The sequence below is a fragment of the Phaethon lepturus genome, unplaced genomic scaffold (genome assembly GCF_000687285.1).
Source record: "Phaethon lepturus isolate BGI_N335 unplaced genomic scaffold, ASM68728v1 scaffold4588, whole genome shotgun sequence".
Taxonomy (NCBI): domain Eukaryota; kingdom Metazoa; phylum Chordata; class Aves; order Phaethontiformes; family Phaethontidae; genus Phaethon; species Phaethon lepturus.
In genome coordinates, this window is record NW_010558144.1 from 1,606 (window position 1) to 15,199 (window position 13,594).

The 13,594-nt window shown below is 35.2% G+C and overlaps 1 protein-coding gene across 1 annotated transcript; it reads left to right on the plus strand.

Moving 5' to 3' along the window:
• Window positions 1-461: 461 nt before the first annotated feature.
• TMED5 (transmembrane emp24 protein transport domain containing 5) lies at window positions 462-4,111 on the plus strand (the record flags this gene model as incomplete). The annotated part of the gene is made up of 3 exons (XM_010292952.1): window positions 462-559; window positions 1,237-1,420; window positions 3,820-4,111. Coding segments are annotated over 3 exons (501 nt in total), but the record flags the coding sequence as incomplete, so codon positions are not given.
• Between the last annotated feature and the right edge of the window lie 9,483 nt (window positions 4,112-13,594).

The window sequence follows — 13,594 nt, forward strand, 5'->3', positions numbered from 1 at the left end:
GAATGACACTGCATAGGTTGTGTTTTTGTACAAATATATATGTGTATATACAGAGGAGTGACAGATCTTTGTTATAAAACTCATTTTCTACCACTGAACTAGCACTGGTTCTTGCCCATCAATGATGCCTGCCATAGAAAGGCTAGATTTAGCCATCTGTTGGTATTCTTACAGGTTGTCTAACGCTCCCCATTGATATAATTGTATGCATTCTTAAAATAGGTTAGGGAAAGTTTCAGTATTAGCCTAGCATGATTAGATCATATTTAGTTTAAACAGCTAAAATGCTTTCGGGTTGAACCAGTTTTTAATCTGTTTCCAGTTAACTTGGTGTGATCTCATACAGACAGATTCCTCTTTCAGAATCTTTGTGTCAGTTCCCTTACCTAAAAGGTGTTTCCATCAGGAATGCAAACAGCAATTCCACTGGTTGGAGGAATTTTTTTTACTTTGTTTCATAGGTTCTAGACGGAGCAGGATTAGATGTTGATTTTCATCTACTGTCTCCAAAAGGTGAAACTCTAGTTTTTGATGAACGAAAATCAGATGGAGTTCACACGTAAGTTTAAAATCTTCAAACTTAAAACTGTTACATAAAGTACTTTTTTGGTTTCTTTAACAAATATAACTAAAGTAAAGGTTGAGTACTTAGTCCTCAGTATTACAAAAGACTTTCTAATAGCACAGTTTGAGAATACCAATTACCTCTTTCTAAACACTGACTATTTTTTTACATGGATCTCCCCATGAGTGAAAGATATTTTTCTTTTAATAACAGCTGTTACTGGTCAGTGAACAAAAATAATTATTGTGGAATTGAAAAAGGTCTCCACATCTAATATCAAAAGATCTTGTCAGTTATATAAGTAAGCTGAAAAGTCCCCTATTTTTCTAGTCCTTTTATCAAAATATGTAACAATTACTGTAATTCTACTACAGATAAGAATGCCACTCATATTATAGCTTTTTGGTAATGATTAACAGTGGTTCAAAATCCCAATAAAGGAAAATGAAAGTAAGCTGCTGTCTTAATTTTAAACCTTTAGATATCAGTGGGATTGTTTTGCTGTGACTGTGCAATCTGTAATGTGTCTTTAGAGTTTTTATATAAAAAGCACATTCAGTTATTTCCAAGTACATGATTGTCAGTCGTAGAGAAAAGTTTGCTCACAAAAACTCCCTTTTTGAGAACCAGCACAAAAAGCATAGTTAATGACATTTTGCTTATATACACAGAGTGGAAACAGAAGATGGGGATTACATGTTCTGCTTTGACAACACATTCAGTACCATTTCCGAGAAGGTGATTTTCTTCGAACTGATCCTGGACAATATGGGAGAAGATGGACAAGAACAGGAAGACTGGAAGAAGTATGTTACAGGCACAGATCTCTTAGATATGAAATTGGAAGACATTCTGGTTAGTACTTGATCTTTAATTCTTTTCTAAGAACATTTGGAAAAACCCTCAATGTCATTTAGCCATTCTGCCTTGGTCTGGTGCAGCATCCTGGAAACTGTTCCAGTTCTATATATCACTTTTACTGATACATGAAGCCTAGCACCATTAATTTCTTGCTTCTATACAGAAGCTTGAGAATATTTTCAGACTAGACCCTTAATCAGCAAGAAGAAACTGTGTAGCACTGTTTCTAATTCACCTTCCTTTCTTCCTAATACTAAAATGGGACACTTTTCCCTAGCAGCAATGAAATGAACATGTATAGTATTAAAGTATTGCTTCATCCCAATGATGTAGCTGGAATCACTGCATAGATTTTTATCAGTTTTAAAAATAAAATACTGTGTTAGCCTTTTATTTCCACTGAAAGCGCCCCAACCAGTGTGAGGATTAATATTTCTACCTTTGATAATTTAGATACTACTTTGTCAGGTTTTTCCCCCCAAAAAAATTATTTCCACTTTTTCAAACTTATAAACAGGACAAGAGTTAATCTGTACTACACTGCAGGTTCACCTTTGCAGACATTCTATGAATGGTAATGTTTGCTTAAATTGTATGCTGACCCTCTCTGATGTAGGATGAAGACTGCTGCTGAGTCAGAGCTTTTATTTCCTTTCATGATCATTAAAGGTTGAGATTACTCTTGTATAGGATTGTTTGGTGTTCCTGTACCACTGTTCTTAGTGCTTGGTAGGATGCCGTGAGCCATTGTTTGTTTGCTCGTAGCTCCAGACAACAGGTATCTTAAAAAAACCCCACAAAACAAAACACAAACCAACATCCACAAACACTTACCAAATACAATGATGCAGAGAATGACCTTGTTTGTGGTCTATTTATTGCAATAAACAAAATGCAGATTTTTAAACAAGACAAACTTAATCTTTAAGAACTTTTATAGGTGTACAATATGCTTTTAAATATTTAAAACCAAATACAGAATCTGAAAAGCAGGCCAGATTTTCTTTAAAATTGGTAATTAAGAACATTGGAAAAAAGTTTATAGGGGAAATTTGTGAAGAAAATCCCTCTCACACTAAAGAATAGTTGAATGGATTTGATAGCTACTTGTGTACATACTGATCTCCCTTCCAAGAGAAAAAAACATGCAGAGCTTGTCTTCGAGGACCTTGCAGATCTTTTAAAGCAAGTAATTTTTGTAAAGTTAACATTAGTATTTGATGCCGTTGTTTACTTAGTCAAGTTATAACTTTACTTCAAGTTCCATGAGGACTTTTATAAACACTCAGCCATTTAACTTTTTAAAAGATAAAACATTGCTGGGGAAAATGGGGAATCATGTCTTATTTTTAAAGCTCTTCTGTGGTGTTGATGTTCCTTATTGTGTAACATATGAACTTTAGTATAACCATAAAATTACTTGGCTTCCAAAAATAGCTCTTGTGAAATATTTGTTAAATATGCAGAGAAAACACCCATGGAGAAAATGTTACTGCTGGGTTTAACTTTTTTTTAATGTATAGCTTCCTGTTACTGCACACATTACTCTTCTCACTGAAAGTTACTTCAGGGTCCCATAATTACTATATCAAGAACATAAATTGGCACTTCATGAGATCAGCTTTTAGGTTGTGACTATCTATTATGTTGTGGAGGAAACTAACAGATTATAGGACCAGGCATTTACTTTGTATACACAGAATAAGGAGTGGATCTTGAGCAGCTGTTATGGCCAGAGTGTTCATGTACTTCCTCTGGTTCTCAGAGACACACTTTGTGTCCTTTGTAGGACCTCCAGTTGTCCCATTCACAACTTATTGTCAAAATTCTGCTTCAGTATCAAAGCTGAAGCAGCAGTTTATAGCCACTACAGTGAAAGCATAAAAAAAAAAGATGGGAATATAACATTACTGTACTATTTTTCTTTTGCTACAGCTATAGTCCGGATGGTAGTTTGCATTAAAAAGTGCCTTCATTTGATTATCTAGCAGAATAAAAACCTACATTTGTTTGCTACTACATAACTTGTTTTAAGACTAGTTCTATAGAGATCACTGCTTTTTTCTTGTCTGAATACCTGGAAGCACAGTTCCCCAAGATACATGGAATATTAAACTGATTTTTAGGGTTTATTTCTCTCACCTCCCTAGCCACTATAGAATCTTAATACTATGTTAATTAAGCCTTTTTTTGTAATATACAATAAATAGGCTAGACAAATTTATGAAAAATTTGTGATGTAAAGTATGTATTTTGAAGTAAAATTAACTGTTTACTTGGCAAGAAATTGTTACAAATGGCAATACAGTACTAATATTTTGTATGTTTTGCAAGCTATAAATTTAATTCAGGTGTTCTTTTTTTCTAAGAATACTCTCTTTCTTACTTACCAGGAATCCATCAACAGTGTCAAAGCCAGATTAAGCAAAAGTGTCCAGATTCAGACCCTGCTCAGAGCATTTGAGGCTCGTGACCGAAATATACAAGAAAGCAACTTTGACAGAGTGAATTTCTGGTCCATGGTCAACTTGGGAGTAATGGTGGTGGTATCAGCTGTTCAGGTTTACATGTTGAAAAGTCTCTTTGAAGATAAGAGGAAAAGTAGAACTTAATATTCAGTATGACCATAACAATTATAACAGGTATGGGGGAAAAGGGGGAGTAATATACTACAGTGAAGGAAAAAAAAAGAAAAACATGACCTTTCAGGTTCTTTTGAACAGGCAGTAGACACCAGGTTTTCAATTCATGTTGGGCTTTTTGGTTGTTTTGTGGTGGTGGTCTTGTTTGTTTGGTTTAACATGAACAGAATGCCTTGCCCCAAGCTCTTCCACTTTTGCAAGTACTACTAAATTTTTTTTTTACTTGTAGCATTTGTTAATGACTAACTTACACATAGCGCACAGGATGCTCAGTGCACATGCAAAGTAATGTTCATACTGTCTTTTTTTCATGTTCACATAAAACTTCACATAGTAACTTTAGACATGAGTTTATTTGCTGTTAAACATTAAGTGAATTTACATATGTGCCTAAGTGTTTACAAGCTTGGAGCCCACAGGGTTAGTCTGTAGCTAACTGTCATTTATCTTCGGAGTTACATGTTTTTAAAAATCCTTAGCTCTTATTGTACAGCATAATGGAGAAACACTGGGCTAACATTGTGAGAACAAAATGAAAACTCTTCATATACAAATGGCTAACATCAGCACTTTAAAAAAACACCATCAATGTGAAATGTGTTGAAAAGAATTGGGAGAAAATACATGCCATTCCTGTTCATAAATCTTTGTCCTGTAGTTGTACAACCCTATTTTCCTTCTTGACTGTTACATGAGACTCAAGAGACAAGTGACGATATGGTATACAAATAAATGCACACACACCTTGAAGTATAGTTTGCAAACTTAGTTCTGTAACCTCATGTAATACTTTAAGAAGTAATTTCTCGTGTTATTATTTCCCTTTAATAAAGGGGGGTGTCACAGTACATGAAAACATTACCTTAACATTAATTTTTGTAATCTTAAAATCCCTCTTATTTGCCAATTTATTTATTAGTTTTTTGCCTACTACATCTATGACTAATAGCAGTTAATAGGGCGACTTACACAGGCATGAAAAACCAAAGCTGTTCACCTAAACTTTCCCTTTTTTCTCATCCTCACAAGTCTTACAGCTGTGTAAGTACATTCAGTTCCTATGGGCAGTGTTTCTATAGCTAGCTATTTATATGAGTAAGGCATGAATTACATGAGCAATAAGTACATTAAATTAAATTTTAGGATCAACTCAGTATGTGATATCATTTACTAAGGCAAAGCTAATTTGTAATTTCTAGATGAAGTGGCTTTTAACTGTGTAGTGAAGGTAGGGAGAATTTTTGCCAAAACCCCTGGTATGTGAGAATTAACCTGTTTTTGATATTTAAAAGTTAGTCATTTTTACAATGTGCCAAGTCACTGACATTTAACATAGTGTTAAACTACATTTCATTACAAAAGTGTTTTTAAAAAACACTTTTTAAAAAGTGTTTTTAGAAAAAGTACATGTATTAGTGTTCTGCCTGTTGTTGGGTCATCTGTGTATGAGCAGCAGAATTGCAACTTTGAGACTTTCTCTGATTAAAAATTATTTTAGAGATAAAACAGGGTCAATAGATGCATGAAGAAACATTTTGTTCAAGTGAAGCAGATGCTAGCAAGGGCTACAGTACATCAAAACAGCACTTCAGCTTTAATGGAACCTAGCAATAATATTTCTGAATAGTTTTTATAAGCAGAAGTATTAATCCTTACAGAACTTGTTACAGAGGGCTCCAAAGGCTGTTGAGCTCTTTCTGGAAAGATGTGTCTAAAATAAGATTGTTTCCCTTTAGGGTTCTGTGTATTTTTTTTCTACATGATGCTTTCTCTTCTAAGCTGCCTGGAATTAGAAAGCTTATTCCTGTGATCAGGACAAAGTCTAGGAAAAGTTAATTCTTTCTGCTAGACTGGCAAATAGTAGTTTTCTGCCATTTCCCTATACATCTCTCAGTACCAATATACCACCTATTTACATCAGGACATAAGTCAAAGCTCACTGAAGTCAGCTTCCAAAGTTTTGATGAGGTCCCTTCAGGACAGGCAAATGAGATTTAGGGCTCTGCCCCTTTTGCTAGGTGATCTATCTTTGCTTGCGTCATAAGTGTGACGCTACAAACCATCTGCAAAATGCTGAACCAGCTCTGTGAAGCTGTGACTAAGACATCTACCTCTTGTAGCAAAGCTACTAGATTCTAGATTTCAGCTTCGACCAACAGATGAGCTCTGTCACATTTTCCAGTGGTACCTCAAGGGATTAGACTCCCCAACTGCTCTGCTGTGCCTCTCTGGAAGTGGTTATACAGCCAGGAGTAAAACAGTAATGTGTATTAGCTCAAGCTGCTAATGAATGCAGACTTCTCTGATCAAAGACGCAAGCCTGAACTGCAGAAGTTTCTCCAATTACAAATAGCAGTCTGTGGTAGAAGGAAAATAATGCAACAATTGTCAGCAGAGTTCATCTGGAAGAAATTACTATTTTGCAACTAAGCTCTGACTTTATTTTCTCCCCATTCAAGGCTCATTATAGAAAACAAAACAGGGAAAAACTATAAAGGTAACTGTGCTTTGACTTTGGCAGCTGGAATATGTTTATCATAGGTGAAGGATTTGGCATTTAAACTTGCAGCTAAGTAAAATTTCATTTGGATTTTGAAGAGTAGATTGCTTTTGACTGTATAAAATTTACAGAGGAGAATGTAAATTATTTTTTTTCTTATTCAGAATTGAATGTTTTAAGACTTGCAGATGTTGAATAAAATTATGCAAAACAGATTTTTCAATAAATGGTTTAAACCTATGTTTGTATTCATTTTATAATGAAGGAAGAATGCTTTACCTATGAATGCTGCAAAAGATCAAGGATGCTAAGCTAACAAGAACTTTCAGTAATGCAGCTTTTTCATATCTTCCTCATGCACTGTTCAAATTCTGCTCTTACTGTAACTCAGTCACCTGGGCAATGCAAATAACTTAAGCTTTACTTTGTAACTTCAAAACTAATGTATTTTCTGTTATCAGATGCATGTCAGTTATGAGCCTTAAATTTTTTTTCCAGTATTTGCACCTTAATACTTATATTCCTTATTGTACCTGCAGTTTATTTCACACATCAAGAATGGCGTAGCTTCCACTTATGCAAGCAATAAGGTCAGGAGGAAATCTGGGAAGAATAGTAGGTGCAAAATTATAGTAGAGGTCAATAATGCTAGTGAAGTTCTGTGTTCAAAGCAAGAGACATTAAGACCCTCAGATAGCTTGGTATTAAATCAGCACCTGTGACTTTGGGAAACTGTTTTGAGTGTTTCTTGTTAGTAACTAAACCAAGTCCCAAGTTTCTCACCTCAAAAAAAAGTGAGAGGAAATATCCCAAGGAACAGACTATGTGAATTTGTAAGCTTGTGATACCACAGAAAGACAGCAGCAAATTAACACAAACTCAAAAAGCACTGCTGGTCTAACCCAATGGCTATCTGTCCTCACAAACCCTTTTTAGAAAGGATTTTACAGAAGATACTTGATATGATGTTCTAACTTGTGTGCATGTTTGTGCATTTCCAATTAACAGCAGTACATAAATAACATGAAACTGTGAGAATTAAAAAATACATTTTTCATCAGCAAACAAACTGACATCATCTGATGACCTGTTGGAGTGCTTCCATTAATTCTTGTATTTTCCTCCTGCAAAGAAACAATTTATTTCGCAGTATAAGTATTTTCATTTCTGATTAGGTGTAGTCCACATATTAAAAATAAACACCTAGGGAAAAATAGAAAGAAAACAGGACAGTAGTATCAAGAATATCAAACTGCAGTAATTAAGAAACCCATAGTATAAATTACTACTTATTATATGTAATTAATTTCAGATTATTCATGAGAAAATAAGCAACATGCTAAGACCAAAACCTCAAAATTTTGAAGCAGCTTTTTCAGCTTCATCAACTAATGCACATGACAAATCCAAGCTTGTTTACCGTTTTGTAAGACTCCTGAGAAACCCAGGCCTGTCCGGAAGCCTGCTAACCACATTGTTCAAATAATGAAACAGGAACTTCCTTTTCATACCATGTTTTGAATCGATAAAGTAGATATCATAAAGTACTAAGCTACAACCTGATGTTGCCAGATGGGGTAATTAATGGTAGAAGGAACAATGGTTTGACTTGAAGAGGTACATGCACAGTGAAAAGTATCAAAAGCCATTTTGGACAAAGACATGAGAAATGCATGCAAAAGTTCCCTTTCTGGGTCTCTCAAAGTGCGCACTGTGAGTAATGACACCTTCTCCTGTAACTTCTTCCTCTGTAAAACACAACACTCTTGCACCTCAGACTAGCCCGAGTCCATTGCATCTCATACTCAGCAGTGCAGGACTTACTTGTTTAACTCTGCTTGTTTGTCAGGTCGCAGCACTATCCTCAGAATCCATGACCATGTGGTACAGTGGTGAATCTACCTTGTTAAAAATCCTACTAAACCAGCCACAGCAATTACTCCCCCCCCATATTTCCAAAATAAACATTTATATTGCATCTATCCTAAAGACTCATTATCCCCAACAGGTAATTAAGACAGCCAAGCAGACTGAGATATATCTGATGTCTTTAAAAACTACGAGTTCCTGTGCCTTCCCTAGTTTCAAAGAACAATTCTCTTCGAGACTCTTTCATTCTAAAATCTACCAACTTTTGGTGCAGACAGGAGTTACACAACTGTTAGTTGTTGCTGAGAAATGTTTTATGTTAAGCCCTTGCTTTTCTATGCTTTCCCCTGCCCCAGTAGTACCCTATCACAGAAACTCACTATTCATACAGGAGGAATGCTAGTACAGAGGTGAGTAAGCACCATATTCATAAACTATTGCAGAGCAGATCAAAAGCTATATGCCTTATTGTATGATTTTGTTTTCAGAACCAGCAATTTACTTAAGGTAACGATTTTTTATTACAGGTAAAGACAAAAAAACTGTAATAATAAAAATAGTAACAAAAATCACTGAAAAAAATTAATAGTAAACACACCTACACTGCTGAAGTTTCACCAGAAGCATCTGAATTAATCATCTCTCCTGCTATTATGCTGGAGAATTTGAGGGAGCGGTAAAAATCAAAGTCAAGTCAAAAGATACCCATGACTGTCCATACAAAAAGCTTCTGACAGTTCCATCAATCCCAGTTCCAAACAGTTAATGACTACATTTTCTTCTGGACAGGAAAAGGGCAGAACCAGACCCCAACCCCCCTTTCCAAAGCTCTGAGCATGCTTCAGCCATCATTCACTTACTCTGCCACTCCTGAAATCATTCTTCCCAATCATTCCTCTCCCACAAGATGACACCACAAGACTGGGAAGAAGGAAGCAGGCTCAGATGCCAAGTTGGCCAAACAAACTGGAGTTCTCTTTCTAAAGCTTCAGCACTTCTGAATCACTGAGGCAGGTGAGCACCTACAATACCTGGGCTCATTACCACAAGCAGAGAAGAAAAAGCATGGGAAGAAAGATGAAAAGTATTGAATTAGCTTTTTTTCTTTTTACAGTCCATCAAAGGCCATCTTTAAGAAGCATTTCACAGCCCACTTAAGACTTAAAAATAATAAATTGCCATTGTAATTAAATACATTTGTTTCTCACTGTATTACTTGGACTGTATTTCTACACATAAGTATACATACTACATATATTTATACATACATGCTTTTCTGCAACAAGCCAGTTAGCCTCCCTCGTCCCTTTGTCAGAAAGGACAGTTCCGAGTGTGGATTTTGTACAAGCAGCTTCCCTTAGCCTAAGCAAGTAACTCTGCATTGTGATCTTGATCAATTTTCAGTTCTACCTTATATTCTTCCCCTTTTTAGTTTCACCTCTTCCTCCTGCTGCCACTACAAATGTATTTTGACATTCTACACCCTGAAAACCTTTCCAATTGTTCATTCATTATTTCCCTTTTCCTGAATTTCCAACCACTGTTGATAATCTCTAGAATTTTACTATCTTTCTGCTTTCCAATCTCCAACCAATTTATGAAGTTAAGAATACCAAGTTAGAGCAAGCAGGTGAAAGACACAAAGGAAGCAACCTTAGTAATGATCATGAATGAGAGAAATGTGTACGTAGCAAAGCAATAACTATCACATTGGATGATGACACGAGTGAATGCAATAATCGCAACAGTTCTGTGAGTATTCATTAGGGAACACAAATGAAGTACTTTAAAATGGTGCTTACAGAAGAACAGACTTGGAGCCAGACAGAAGTATTAATTAGCTTCTTGCTATAAAGCAGGTTTTGAACCAAATGAGCTTCATTAGAGTAAGACTACAGATGTCAAGATTGCAAGTTAAGGCTACTACACTGGACATTAAGTAGCCAGAAGACTAGGAAACAAAAACCACATAAAAGTCAATCAATGCCAAACACAAAATAGCTAATAATGGGAAGAGAACAGAATATTGTCGGATTCAGAAGCTGGAAACATAAGTTAGGACAAGTGAAAAAGAAATACATGCTGGTGAAATAATATCAGTGCACAGATTAAGAGAAACATATGAAAAGAACTGTATGAGCTACACCTGCATTTGAAAAAACCTATTATCTGCAAGGCAAAATATTTGGTATCAATGAAAACCAGAACAACTGTTGACATTATGGATCTCAGTGCTGGAATATGAAAAAATCTGATTAAAAAAATGGCAGAGATGAGATGGCCAAGAGGAATATTAAGGGATTCAGAAATGTAAAACAGATATAAACATCATAACATCGCTAGTTAAAGACTAGCAAAAAGTATCAAATTCCAAGCTCATTCTCAGACTGCACAGCCTCTACTTGTACTCGTCTTTTGCTTTTCTTTCTACTGTCTCACACTCTTTTCTAGAAGATGGTCATTCCAGGGACTCCAAAGGAATCTTTTTCTCATGTCTTTCTCTTCCCTATACCTCACCTAGATGATCCAATTTACAAAACAAGAAATCAACTTGTCCACAAACTTTGATAACTCTGCTTTTTTTTTTCCCCTCACACAGTACAAAGTTTTTCTGACCAAACTAGGACCTCAACAGACCTGATACCTCCATATGGGTGTTTAGCCATGAGCTTAAGTTCAGCATTGACCAAACAACTCACCACCCTAAACCTCTTTTTTCCATTTCTAGAAAATAACACTCTCTGCCATCATACCCTTAACTGCAATGTTACTTTTCATTTAGGCAGATGGGAAGGAACGAAAGAAGTGACACAATTTAAAGCCTGAAAATGTTACCTGCATCGCATTTCCAAGATTCATCATCTTCCCTCTGTGCACAGAACTGATGCTCCTGTCCAGTTCATCTTTATCCCTGTGTTGACTACTGTTCCGTCTCCAGCCTTGGCATGTTCCATCTCAGTTCACCAATTTCCTTTTAAAACATAACACTAAAGATCACTTTAGTACTTCAGTGGGATGTTCCAAAGACATGACCATTTTTCTGTTTATCCATTTATCTCCCCCTGCCCCCCTGACAAACTGCTTGTCTTCACCTTCAAGGCCTTTTTTGGTTTATTTCTGTCTTCATGTTAAATCAAAATATTGACTTTCGTTTCACATATCACACTGAAAGGTTTTTTAAAATTCCTTTGTAATCTCACTCAAAATGCCTTATGCATAGAAAAGCATAGTTTTTATTCAAAATTCCTCTTGAAGTTTTCATTGAGAACAATGATTTGACAAGTAGTTTGCTATGACGATTTTACAATTCTGACCAGTAACACGCCATTATTTCTTTGCTGTCATATTTGTGTGATGCCTACATTTTTAGAATGACCTCAAGAGAGACTTCACCTACCTAAATGCTACTGTAATACAAATAATATATAATGGAAAAATATTAAATCTGATACACATAGAAATGGTACTAAATCAGTGACCACAAAGTTGAATTACATATATTTACACACATGCATACATACAATGATCAAGTCATACCAAAATGAAATAGTTACATACAGCAATATTTGTATTCTTCCTTTAGACACACTGTTACTACATACAATGAAAGTCACATAAAACGAAAGAAAGGCATTTGTAGGTGTGCTTTAATTGCTACTCTAGCTGTATCTTCAGCAGCACTATTGCAGCATTTCCCAGTACATGACACCTGGTAACAAAGCATTCCTCGAGCATAGCTGCAACACTCGTTAGTGTCTATGTGCAGGGCAAGTGCCTCCAGGACATTAAAAAGAAAGCTAGAGATAGAGAAACAATAGATGGGAGGATGCCACCAAGTATGTACTTCACAAGAATATAGAATCAAAACTCATTCTTCTCTCTCAAAAAATACACACATTTAATGTTGGTCTTTTAATTCTAAGAAAAAAGCAATTCCAAAAATACAAACTGAACATCAGAGTCAAGTCAACCACCATAATAAAATGAAACAGTGACATTCACAATAGTTAAGTCTATGGACAGCTTAAGTTTGACAAATATTTTCTCCCCCCCACTAAACTCCAAGTACATTCCAATATTTATCTTTAAATGAAACGTTACGAAAAATACTGCTGGTGTTCAGTTAGAATTAAAGGACTCTGGTAAAGTGAAACAATAAAGAGATACAGATGGTGTGAGTAAGGTTACAAAGGCTTTACATTTTGCATTATCCCAAGATATAAACATTCAAAAATTAACATGAAGTTGCTGTGTTATCAAAATATTGCAGCTATAGGCAAGGCAACATTAAATTAATAGCTGAGGGTGTGAGGAAAAAAACCACATTTTAGTGAAGGTAAACAGAACTGGCAGTTTTTAATTAGCATTTTTATAAAGCTAATATTACCTGGCCAGCTATAAACCAAGCACAGGATAAAAAGCTTTCTCTGCTTCCTTTGGCTATAAGGTGACAGGAAAAAAATTTAAAAAAAAAAAATCACCTTTTCAAGATGTTCAAGACCAGCAGAAAAAGTCAAACAGTCAAGTAATGGAATAAATAAGTACTATCCCAGGCAGTACACTTTGAACCACTCTGTCATTTCTAAATGTTACATAATTTTATTTTGGTGGTAAACTGTAAGCATATAAGAAAACTAACCTTATGCAGTACAGTGAATAGCCACCAAAGTAAAAATATTCCTCTGTTTACTCTTTGGCTAAAACCCCCTCAAAAGTAGCAAAGAAAAAACATCTAATACTGGCAAAAGACTTATTTGACTTTTTTTTTTTTAAAACAAGTAAAATAAACTTATCAATTTAAAACTTGGTACATTTAAAAAAAACAAAAGAGGTAATGTTGTAGTAGAATCAGTAATGTTATTTCAAATGGCAACAAACTGTTTGTTGACCCTGTGCAATAATACACTTTTTTCATATTATGCTTATCAAAACACGACTGTTTCTACAGATATGAAAGAATCTTGTGTGTGACTCCTGACAACTTAGTTTATAACTAGGACACAAGATTTACAGTGTACCATAATATCTTTCAAATGGTTATCTTTAGCAGAGTTAATTTCAAAATGTTCAGATCCTGCATTATTTTTTAACAGTTAATTCACATGGAAAATAATGGACTATATTACCTAGAGCATATGAACATCAATGACTGCACCC